Source organism: Tachyglossus aculeatus, chromosome 24, assembly GCF_015852505.1.
Source record: "Tachyglossus aculeatus isolate mTacAcu1 chromosome 24, mTacAcu1.pri, whole genome shotgun sequence".
Lineage (NCBI taxonomy): Eukaryota > Metazoa > Chordata > Mammalia > Monotremata > Tachyglossidae > Tachyglossus > Tachyglossus aculeatus.
Window position 1 is genome coordinate 3,856,911 of NC_052089.1, and position 12,401 is coordinate 3,869,311.

The 12,401-nt window shown below is 49.1% G+C and overlaps 1 protein-coding gene across 1 annotated transcript; it reads left to right on the forward strand.

The window, feature by feature from the left end:
- The first annotated feature begins 2,805 nt into the window (after nt 1-2,805).
- On the forward strand, nt 2,806-11,858 carry LOC119945098 (olfactory receptor 14A2-like). Its single transcript, XM_038766127.1, has 4 exons — nt 2,806-2,962; nt 3,049-3,215; nt 11,050-11,133; nt 11,517-11,858. Exons 1-4 carry the CDS (start codon nt 2,806-2,808, stop codon nt 11,856-11,858), a joined length of 750 nt encoding a protein of 249 aa, XP_038622055.1.
- Nucleotides 11,859-12,401: the final 543 nt, after the last annotated feature.

The window sequence follows — 12,401 nt, forward strand, 5'->3', positions numbered from 1 at the left end:
TGGCCAACCAGCCTTCCACCGGCTCCCCGGGGTCCCGGGAAAACTCCTTAGAGAGCTGCCTGAGTTCAGTGGCTGTGAAGTGAGTAGTTTGGGTGGTGAACTTTCCCTCAGGATTCCGCTTTTCCTTGATAATAGGGTAGAGGGGCTTGGGCTGCCCCTCAGGGTTCTGCGGGGGCACCTCCCAATCCCATGGGGAAGAGGCTAGTTCCAGTTGTGGAAGAGGATCGGGACCCCCCTTCTCCTCCCCAGAGCACTTCTTCCCACCCAGCTCCGAGTACATGACCCGCTTGATCTCCTGCTCAGTTACGGGAAGTTTCCTCTGTGCTTTTAACTCCTTAGCCACCCGGGGTGCCAATTTCTGCTCTAAAAGGATCGCCTGCTGCATTTTTACCTCGGCCGCTGTCTGCAGTAAGAGGAACTTCGTCTCACTTTCCTTTAGTTTTGCCTCTAGGGCGGCCCTCTCCAGCCGCCACCGCCGGCGGTCCCGGGCGGCGGCCTGCAGCGCCGTTGCTAGGAGACCGAGGAGGGCGGTCTTTCCTTTCCTTTTCCTGATTTGGGTAGCCTCCCTCCAATCACAAAATTCCCTCACCAAATTGGCCGGGTCCTCCCAGTGCTTCTCCACCCAGCGGCTGTCCCATTTTGGGGTTTTCCATCCCTGATCCGCGAGGAATTCAAAAAGCCCTCTCGGCTCTCTGTCGCCTATCGCCGATCCCATCCTCGTCGCCATTTATGTCACCCGTCGTCCGGGGACGGGTTCGTTCAGTGATCGGCGAGGCGAGAGAGAGCGAGAGGCCGGGGACGGAAAGCCTAAGTTTTATATGAAATTTATTCCGCGAGGTGAATTGAATTTATGTATTTCTTTAGGCGCAATGGATTGAGCTTCCCTTTGGGGAGGAATATAATCAATTGGCAATATTAGAGCTTCCCTACACAGAAGGAACACAATCATCCGTTAATCGCACGTGGGTGAGTTGGCTAACTCTCACCCATGTGCACTTCCCACTCGGGAAGAATCCACTTACTTTCCCACATGGGAAGAATTCATTACATTACCCGCGCACGTGGTGGGTGGCTAGCTCTCACAGTGTGCTCTCCCTACATGGGAGGAATCCACTCATAATTCCCATCAGCAGCGGAATACCTGGGTCCCACCTACGAGACACTCACCCATCCCGTGGCCCTTGTCTCAGTGTGTTGGTTCTGGTTGTAGAGCGGGCATCTGGCCTTCTGGGCAGGGAGAGACACGTGGGCTGCTGCTGCCGCTGCTACTGCAGCGGCTGCTCCTGCTGCTGTGTGTCCTGGTGTTCTGACCCCGAAGGTCAGAGGCGACAGGTATTTATTGCCTGTGCCCCTAGGCCATTCCAGCTTCCGGACTCAGTCTATCCAATCTCTGCCCTCCCCGCCTCCTCCATACCTAATTTGATTGGCACGGGGGCGATGGACACCTTCTGTATTCCCAGTTTGGGCTGTCAATCTAGCAGATTTGGTCGTGGGGGCGGTATCCCACCCTCACTTCCGAGTTCCGCCTGCTGGCTCAGGTGGTCACGAGATAGCTTTTGACCTTGAGGTGGCCGGTACCCAAGGGTCACCTCGGGACATGGATGGAGAGAAAGATTTCATAAGATAAGAGGGAATGGGGTCAGAAGCACAGGTGGCAGGAGTAGCACTTGAGAGGAGGGAGTAGATCTCCTCTGAGGATACTGCTGGGAAAGATGGGAGAGTAGCAGAGTGGGTTGAGAGCCGGGCGGTTGGCGAAGGCTCAGTCAATCAGCTTAGTACAGTGCTCTGCATACAGTAAGCACTCAATAAATACGGTTGTATGAATGAATATTTATTGAGCTCAGAGCAAAGCTCTATGTGTAGAGCACTATACTAAGTGCTTGGGGGAGTACAATATAACAATATAACAGACACATTCCCTACCCACAGTGAGCTTACAGCCTCTGTATGTGTCTGTAATTTATTTCATATTAACTTCTTTATCCCCCTTTAGACTGTAAGATTGTTGTGGGAGGAAACATGTCTACCAACTTTGTCACATTGTATTCTCCCAAGTACCTAGTACAGTGCTCTGCACGCAGTAAATGCTCAAAAATACTATTTCTGAATTGTTTGATTGATTGATACTACAACTTCTATTAGGGGTTTTGCTGCAATTACTGCTACTATTACTGATACTGCTTTCCTCTGTTATATCTTTGTCCCCACTTGGAAAATCATGGAGTCAATGTTCCCTTGGAATTCCCTCCTAGTTACATGGAAGTCTTTTACCAAGTTTCTAGGTCAGTTCGTAATTGATAACTCTCTTCCAATATACCATATGCTGCTCCTCCCATAGACACACTGGCAAAACACCTGTTGATTTCTTCACCTCGTAAAGATCTTTATCCTGTGCAGGGCGTCATCAACACCTACCAATCACCAGCATCTCCACGGTGAGGGAATTCCTCCTGCTGGGTTTCTCGGATATCTGGGAGCTGCAGATGGTCCATGCGCTGTTATTCTTGGTCTACCTGGCGGCTCTGACGGGGAATCTCGTCATCGTTGCCGTCACCGACCTCTGCTGGCGCCTCCACACCCCCATGTACTTCATCCTCAGGCACCTCTCCGTCCTCGACCTCTGTCTCATCTCCGTTAACGATTCCAACTCCATCCGCAACCAACAAGAGATCCATCTCCCTAGCAGGCTGTGTTGTCCAGGTCTTCTCCGTGCTCTGGTTTGCTGTCTCGGAATTGTCCATCCTCACGGCCATGTCCTAGGACAGCTACGCCTCCATCAGCCTCCCCCTGAGCTACGAGGTCGTCATGGCCCCAGGGGCCTGTGGGAAGTTGGTCGCCACCTCCAGGCTCAGCGGGGGCCTGTATGCAGCAGTGTATTCAACTGGGACGTTTTCCCTGTCCTTCTGCAGGCCCAACGTCGTTCCCCAGTTCTGTGACGTCCCCTCTCTGCTGAAGATCACCTGTCCGAAGAAGCACATTGCCATCTACACGACTGTGACTTTTGGGGTAGCCTTAGGCGTCGTCTGTTTCATTTCCATCTCCAACTAGTACCTGTGCATTTCCGGGCCGTGCTGAGGATGCCGGCCACTGAGGGCAGGACAAAGGCCTTCTCCACCTGCCTGCCCCACCTTGTCGTCTTCACTGTTTTCGTCTCTGTGGGTTTATTTGTCTACATCAAGCCACCCTCAGACTCCTCCTTGGTCGTGGATTTGCTGGTGTCCGTGTTCTACATGGTGGTGCCTCTTTCCCTGAACCCCCTCATCTACAGCCTGAGGTAACGAGACATGAAGGCCGCCATGGGCAGGATCCTAAAAGGGTCAATCACCCAGCCTCTGCTCTGGACAAAATGTCTCCTTCCTTGTGCAAATAATCTCACACTACCACTTAACCAAGGAATTGTCCTTGGACCCAGCCATATACTTAGCTGCCCTACAGGGTTCACAGAAAACAGTGGACGTTGATGAACTGTCAAACTCTGGGAAGGAGGCAGCTAAGACTGAGGTAGGACTGGCAATCCAATTTTGGGGAGGCATCATGGCCTCAAGGAAGGGGAGTCCCTTTAGACTATAAATTCACTGTGGGCAGGGATTGTGTTTAACAACTCTGTTAAACTTGACTCTCCCAAGTGCTTAGTACAGTAAATCCAGTTTGGAGACGGTTCTAATCCCTGCTCTGCCACTTGTCTTCTGTGTGACCCTGGGCGAGTCACTTCACTTCTCCGTGCCTCAGTGACATGATATGTAAAACGGCGATTAAGATTGTGAACCCCACGTGGGACATCCCAATTACCTGTATCTGCCCCAGCGCTTAGAACAGTGCTTGGCACATAGCAAATGCTTAACAAATAAAATACATATTTATTTTTAATTTTAACGTGGCTTAAAGGAATGGGAATTGCTCTGGACTGTTATCTCATTGTGGGCAGAAAACCTGCCTACCAACTGTGTTATATTGAACCTTTACAAGTGTTTAGTACAGTGCTGGGCCCGGAGTAAGTGCTCAATAAACATGACTGATTGATTGATTAAGAAGGGCTCTGATGCCAGCTCTGCTACTGGCCTGCTGTGGGACCTAGGAGCAGTGACCTAACATCCCTAGGATCTCTCTTTCTCTTACACTCTGTGCTCCTGTGGGATAGGAATTGTGTCTGAACTGATTCTTTCGTTTCTACTCTGGCAAGTGGAACAATTTAGGCACACAGCCTCTTAATAAATACGATAATGATGTCATTATCACTAATGACTGTGAAAATATAATGATATGCTCTTTAGCATAGCTCTGGGAGTGGGAATGAAAGTTGCAAACTGAGACGAGGTTTGGGAGAAGGGAAGAAAGGAAGACTGCAGCTCAATATGTCCTGTCAAATCCATCCTCTCTCATCAATCCATCTTTCCTTCCATCCATCCATCTTACTAACCATTCAACTATCCAACCATCCATCCATCCATCCAGAGCACGGGCTTGGGAGTCAGACGTAGTGGGGTCTGATCTCAGTTCCGTTACCTGCCTGCCATGTGACCTTTGGCAAGTCTATTCACTTCTCTGTGCCTCAGTTACCTCATCTGTAAAATGAGGATTGAGACTGTGAGCGCCATGTCGGGCAGGGACTGTATCCAACCTGATTACCTTGTTTCTACTCCAGCACTTAAAACAGTGCTTGGAATATAGTAAGCTCTTAACATAAGACCATGATTAATAATAATAATAATAATGATAATGATGACATTTGTTAAGCGTTTATTATGTGCAAAGCACTGTTCTGAGCGCTGGGGAGTTTATAAGGTGATCAGGTTGACCCACGTGGGGCTTACAGTCTTAATCCTCATTTTATAGTTGAGGCAACTGAGGCACAGAGAAGTTAAGTGATTTGCCCAAGGTCACACAGCTGACAAGTGGCAGAGCCGGGATTTGAACCGATGACCTCTGACTCCCAAGCCAGTGCTCTTTCCACTGAGCCATGGTACTTCCCTATTATTAGTGTTATCATTATCACTGGTATTTATTGGCCACATCCTGGGTGCAGAGCACTATAGTAAGCTCTCAGGAGAGTTGAAAAGAGATATAATTACAATGTTCCTGCTCTCCAGAAGACAAAGACACAGACACAGACACGGAATAAATTATGTAGAGGAGAAAGGAGAGAATGGAAAGATGAGAAAGTGGATGAACACTTGATTCACGAGTGCAGTTTCTATAGTCAGTATGAACAGAGCTTCAACTGATTTGCAACCAGGACAAGTCAGAAGAAGTAGCGTTGCATAGTGGGTAGAGCACGGGGCAGGGATTCAAATGGACATGGGTTCTGATCTCTTTTCCACACTGGTCTGCTGTGTGACCTTGGGCAGAATTGTTTAACTTCTCAGTGACTCAGTTCCCTCATCTGTAAAATGGGGATTGAGACGTGAGCCCCACGAGGGACATGACTCTGTCCAATCTGATTAGTTTATAGCTACTCCAGCACTTAGTATGATGCCTGATATATACTAAGCGCTTCACAAAGACCATAAGACAAAGTTACAGTTGGCCGATTGACTGACAGATTGAGTATCTCAGGTTGTGAATTAGACAAAGGTTCAACCATTCACAGTGGCTAAAGACTGTCGGTGAAAACAGGAACTTTTAGGACGCTGGGATGCAGATGCTGCTGTTTCCACGGGAACCCCGAGGGCCGGCACCATAGCATATGCTGCAGGGACCGGGCCCTCGTCATTCATTCATTCATTCATTCATTCATTCATTCAATCGTATTTACTGAGGGCTTACTGTCTGCAGAGCACTGTAATAAGCGCTTGGGAAGTACAAGTTGGCAACGTATAGAGACGGCCCCTACTCAACAGCGGGTTCACAGTCTACAAGGGGGAAACAGACAACAAAACAAAACATATTAATAAAATAAAATAAATAGAATAGTAAATATACACAAGTAAAATAAATAGAGTAATACATCTGTACAAATATATATACAGGTGCTGTGGGGAGGAGAAGGAGGTAGGGTGAGGGATGAGGAGGAGGAAAAGGAATGGGGGGCTCAGTCTGGGAAGGCCTCCTCGAGGAGGTGAGCACACAGTAGGGCTTTGAAAGGAGGAAAAGAGGTAGCTTGGCGGATGTGCAGAGGGAGGGCATTCCAGGCCAGGGGGAGGACGTGGGCCGGGGGTCGACGGCGGGACAGGCGAGAACGAGGCAAAGTGAAGAGGTTAGTGGCAGAGGAGCAGAGAGTGCGGGCTGGGCTGTAGAAGGAAAGAAAGGAGGTGAGGTAGGAGGGGGGAGGAGATGGAAAGCCTTGAAGCCGAGAGCGAGGAGTTTTTGACTGATGCGTAGGTTGACTGGTAACCACTCGAGATTTTTGAGGAGGGGAGTAACATGCTCAGAGCGTTTGTGCATAAATATGATCCTGGCAGCAGCGTTAAGTATAGATTGAGGTGGGGAGAGACAGGAGGATGGGAGATCAGGGAGGAGGCTGATAGAGTAGTCCAGACGGGATAGGATGAGAGCTTGAACGAGCAGGGTAGCGGTTTGGATGGAGAAGAAAGGGCGGATCTTGGCAATGTTGAAGAGGTGAGACCGGCAGGTTTTGGTGATGGATTGGAAGTGAGGGGTCAACGAGAGAGCAGAGTCGAGGATGACACCAACGTTGCGGGCTTGTGAGAAGGGAAGGATGGTAGTGCCGTCGACAGTGATGGGAAAGTCAGGGGGAGGGCAGGGTTTGGGAGAGAAGATAAGGAGTTCAGTCTTGGACATATTGAGTTTTAGATGGCAGGCAGATATCCAGCTGTAGATGTCTTGAAAGCAGGAGGAGAACCGAGCCTGAAGGGAGGGAGAGAGACCAGGGGCAGAGATGTAGATTTGGATGTCATCAGCATAGAGATGATACTTGAAGCCATGGGAGCGAATGAGTTCACCAAGGGAGTGAGTGTAGATAGAGAACAGAAGGGGACCAAGAACTGACCCTTGAAGAACCCCAACAGTGAGGGGGAGGAGGAGCCCGCAATGGAGACTGAGAATGAACGGCCAGAGAGATAAGAGGAGAACCAGGTAAGGACAGAGTTTGTGAAGCCCGGGTTCGATAGCATGTCAAGGAGAAAGTGGTGGTCGACAGTGTCGAAGGCAGCTGAGAAGTCGAGGAGGATTAGCATAGAGTAGGAGCCGTTGGTTCTGGCAGGCAGGAGGTAATTGGTGAGGTTTGAGAGGGCAGTGTCGGTGGAATGTAGGGGACGGAAGCCAGATTGGAAGGGGTCGAGGAGAGAGTTGGTGTTGAGGAATTCGAGTCAGTGGGTGTAGACGACTCGTTCAAGAAGTTTGGAAAGGAATGGTAGGAGGGAGATATGGCGATAAATATAAGGGGAGGTGGGGTCAAGAGAGGGTTTTTTTAGGATGGGGGAGACGTGGGCATGCTTGAAGGCAGAGGGGAAGGAACCAGTGGAGAGTGAGTGGTTGAAGATGGAAGTTAAGGAGAGGAGGAGGGACAGGGCAAGAGATTTCATAAGATGAGAGGGAATGGGGTCAGAAGCACAGGTGGCCGGAGTAGAACTTGAGAGTTAGGAGGAGATCTCCTCTGAGGATACTGCTGGGAAGGATGGGAGAGTAGTGGAGATGGCTGAGGGCCGGGGAGTTAGAGAAGGGGGAGGAGTGACTTTGGGGAGCTCAAACCTGATGGAGTTAATTTTATTAATGAACTAGGAGGCCAGATCGTTGGGGGATGAGGGAAGGAGGAGGCCTGAGAAGGGAGTTGAATGTATGGAAGAGCTGACGGGGATGTTGGGCATGGGTATCAATAAGGGAGGAGAAATAGTTTTGCCTGGCAGAGGAGAGGGCAGAGTTAAGGCAGGAAAGGATAAACTTGAAGTGAATGAGGTTGGCCTGGTGTTTAGACGTTCACCAGCAGGGTTCAGCAGCTTGAGCATAGGAGCGAAGGAGGCGGACAGTGGCAGTGATCCAGGGCTGTGGGCCAGTGGTACGAGAGCGGCGAAGCGAAAGGGGAGCGAGTGAGCTGAGTAGTGAAGTAGAGTTGAGAGCAGTAATCTGGTCATCAAGATTGGGTAGAGAGGAAAGGGAGGCGAGGTGGGGTGGGAGGCGCTCAGAAAGATGCAGGAGCTTCAAGAACCACGTGACCAGAGGGGCTTTGCTTGTGAAGGCCACGAGGTCCTCGACAGCACCACGAGCCATCCTCCAGGGATCTCCCTCGGAGCAGCTCCTGCTTTATCTACAGGGACCGGGGCAGTATGGAAAGCTTCTCAGGGTCTGAAGGAGAGCAGAGAGAGACCCAGGGCTCCTCTCTGTTCCTTCCTGGCTGATGGAACCCAGGAGCCTGAGGGGAAAGTGGTGACCATTCTAATCCTGCAGAGATCAGCGATCCCTTGCCCCACGTAGCCCCCTTGAGAGTGATTGGAGTTAAGTGTGATGGAGGGGCGGGGTTGGGGGACGGGGACGGGGACGAGGATGAGGATGGAAGAGAGGGAGCCATTCTGGTGTCTAAACCGGGGTTCAGACCAGAGATGCGGCCCCTAGCAGAGCAGGGTGCTAGCAGGAGGGGAGGTGTTTTCCAGTACAGTAACCCCAAACCATCATATGCCTCTCCACCTTCCTCCTCAAGATTTGCTACCACGTAAACTACCCGCTAGGATATGTTGCTGAAGCACAGTGTCAGCACTGTGGACAGTCACTTTGACCTTCAGTGGGTCCGAGAATCACTTGGACAGGGTAAACGACAGGTAGGGCTCAGAGAATGTGATGAGCTTTGGACAGCCACTGGCATTATCAGCAATTCCTCCTAGTAAAAATTCTTCCCAAATGTTGGGAGAAGACAAATAGTGGGAAAAGTTGGAATCTCTGCCCTCATGGGCTTTCCAGCCTTCTGGGCTAGGTTGACACATCTTTAGTGAGTGCTTATTGTGTGTACTAAGCACTTAGTAATAGTAGTACTTGTTAAGCTCTTACTATGTCCCAAGCACGGTCCTAAGCGCTGGGGTAGATACAAGTTAAGCAGGTTAGATACAGTCCTCGTTCCACATGGGGCTCATGGTCTAAACTCCCATTTTATAGATGAGGTAACTGAGGCTCAGAGGAGTTAAATGACTTGCCCATGGTCACACAGCAGAGATGAGGCAGAGCTGGATTTCGAAATAGGTCCTTCTGACTCCTTCTGACTCCCAAGCCCATGCTCTATCCACTTGAAAACACCATAACGGACACATTTCCTGCCCGAGAAGGAAAGAAAGAATGGAAAGATGAATATACAATTATTGCGTGCAATTTTGCAGATGAGGAAACTGAGGCCTGGACAAGTGAAGCGATTTGCCCAAGGTCCCACAGCAGCAAAGGGACAGAGGCAGGATGAGAACCCAAGTCTTATGACACCCATTAAGCTATGCTTGGCAGAGTACAATAGAGCTGAGCTGGTACATGTGTACGCTGCCCATAAGGAACTCACAGTCAAGAAGAGAACTCCTGGGCCCATGCTTTGTCCAATAAATGAGGTTGGAAATGAGTTGATTCGCACTTGAGGTAGGTGAAGTGGGTTTAGAGGGCTGAGAAGTGAATTTGGGTAGCTGGTTGGAGGAGGGCAGGATTTTAGAATTCAGAAAGAACTGTGCTCTCTCTGATTTTGAGTTGATAGGAGAGGGAGTTCCAGGCTAGGATGCAAACATGACAGTCGATCACGACTAACAACTATAAAGTTGTTTTGATAGCTGAGTAGACGAGGTGAATGAAGAAAAGGGGTTATGTGCAGTTGTATGGTGGAAAGCCTTAAAGCCGATTGTGAGTTTTTGTTGCTTGTGTAAAGATACAATTTGTCATGACAGGACGTTGAGGAGAGGAGAGATGTAGGGTGAGCGATGCATTAGGAAAGGACTAGATGAATGATGAGGTATGCTTGTGTTTGTGTGTTTAAACGTGTGGACGCAGATATGTGAGCAAATGGATTCAGTTTGGAGGATACGTGTTTTTTGTTGTTGTTTGTGTGTTTGTTTTATGATATCATCAAGTGATTATTATGGATACAAGCTAATCAGCTTGGACGTAGTCCACGCCCCATAGGTTGCTCACAGTTCTATCAGCATTTTTCAGATGAGGTAACCGAGGCACAGAGAAGGTAACTGACTGGCCCCAGGACACCCAACAGACAAGATGTGGAGTCAGGATGAGAAACGAGCTCCTTCTGTCTACCAGGATCATTCTCTCGCCACGAAATGGATGAATTTATGTATAGAGGCAATTCTTGTTTGACTATAAAACCATCCACAAACTTTCACAACAATCATGTACATATCTATATGTTCTCTGACCTCTCCTATCTCCTATTCATTTTAGGTTCAGTCTCCTCAACGATAAATAGTACTCAAGATTCATTAAGTGCTTACTACGTTCCAAGCAAAGTATTAAGTGCCGGGGGAGATTCAAGACAACCTGGTAGAACATAGTCCGTGTCAGAAAAGGGATTAACAGACTAAGTAAGAGGGAAAACAGTTATCAAATCCTCATTTTACTATCGAGAAACCTGAGGCATAGAGAAATTAGGTCACTTTCCCATGGCTATGCACCCGACAAGTGGTAGAGCTGGGAATAGAACTCAGGTCCTCTGACACACAGGCCTGTGTTCATCCCAAAAGCACCCTGCTTCTACACAGTTCGAAACTTGGTGCTTCCAATGGAATGGAAGCTCCTTGAGGGCAGTGATCATATGTACTAATAACATGTCCTCTGTAGGTACTCAGTAAATAGAATTGATTGAGTTAGTCCTGTTCCTTCACCAACAACATCAATGTCTCTAAATTGAAGTCTACCCTCTCCCTTCGCAGGGAGTCAGCATCATTTCCCAGAAATGGTCGATGTATCCACGGTGAACTTAAAGGTCATTTTGAATTCAATAGCTGTCTCCTCTCCGTAAAGAAACACCAGCAAGTGTCCTGTAAATTTCTTCACTCATCCCAACAATTGAGTCTAACTTTGGATCTTCCCTCATCACCTGCAGAAAGTCAGTGCTATCTCCCAAAAATTCCCAATGTCTCCACGGTGAGTTAATTTCTCCTGCTTGGTTTCTCGGAAATCTAGGAGCTTCAGCTGATCCAGGCCGCGCTGTTCCTCCTGGTTTACCTGGCGGCACTGTCTGGGAATCCCCTGATCATCGACATCACCGCCCTCGACTGGCACCACCACACCCCTATGTACTTCTTCCACAAACACCTGTTCGTCCCTGCCCTCTGCCTAATCACTCCATCACTGTTCCCAAATCTGTCACCATAACATTGACTAATAACAGCTCCATCTCCCTCTTGGGCTGTGTGGCTCAGCTTTTACTGGTGATCTTGTTTGGCGCTTTGAAGTATTTTGTCCTCACAGCGATGTTCTATGACTGCTATGCCGCCATCTGCCGCCCCCTGTACTACGAGGTCATCATGGACCAAGGGGCCTATCAGAAGATGGGTGCCGCCTCCTAGCTCAGCGGAAGGCTGATAGGGGTTCTATTCTCAACTTTGACTTTCTCCCTGTCTTTCTGAGGGTCCAATGTTGTCCTGCAGTTCTTCTGTGTTGTCTCCTCCCTGCTGGAGATCACTTACTCCGAGGGCCACATCGCCAACAATGTGAGCAGGACCGTCGGGGGAGCTTTAGCCGTCATAAGCTTCGTCTCTATCATCATCTCTTACATGTACATCTTCTGGGCCATGCTGAGGATGCCGGCCTGTGAGAGCCGGACCAAAGACTTCTCCAACTGCCTGCCTCACCTCGCCATTGTTATCACTGTCATTTTGACAGCCATCACCGCCCACCTGAAGCCACCCTCAGAGTCCTCCTCAATGGTGGATCTGCTGGTGTCTGTGTTTTACTCAGTGGTACCCCCTGCAATGAACCACCTCATCTAGAGCTCGGGACATGAAGGCCGCATGGGGATAGTCATAAAGGGGAGCTTTTCCCACCCTTTTCTTTGGAAAAATAACTGTCTCCTTGTGTTTATAATGCCATCGCTCACCTCAGTAAGACACCCTACAGAGGGGTGCATATGAACAGTTGTCTTTTCTGGCTGAAAGGAGGCTTTCTTAGAGTCCAGAGTGTCGTCTGATAAGATCAATGTGTGATGCACAATCCTGCCTCAGAGGACATTGTTTTGGAGTCAATACAAGGTAACAGGTTGGACTCAGTTTATATCCTACAAGGGGCTCAATCTTCATCCCCATTTTACAAAAGAATGGACTGAAATCACAGAGAAGTGAAGAAACCTGCCCAAAGTCCCACAGTAGACAAATGGTGGAACCGGGATTATTACCCAGGTCCTTCTGACTCCTGAGGCCTGAGCTCTATCCACTTGCCGACGCTGCTTCTCTTGGGCAAGTCATTTAACCTTCGTAATGAACAAAATTATTCTTTCATTCCCAGGCCACTGAAGCTCTCCTAAATCTATCAGTCTC

Bases quoted from the DNA above. Each gene is read 5' to 3' on its own strand.
- LOC119945098 (XM_038766127.1), top strand. From the start codon at position 2,806: ATGGCCCCAGGGGCCTGTGGGAAGTTGGTCGCCACCTCCAGGCTCAGC. The intron at 2,963-3,048 runs GTCCGAAGAAGC...ATCTCCAACTAG, and splicing joins CTCTCTGCTGAAGATCACCT to TACCTGTGCATTTCCGGGCC. The intron at 3,216-11,049 runs GTGTCCGTGTTC...TCGGAAATCTAG, and splicing joins CCTTGGTCGTGGATTTGCTG to GAGCTTCAGCTGATCCAGGC.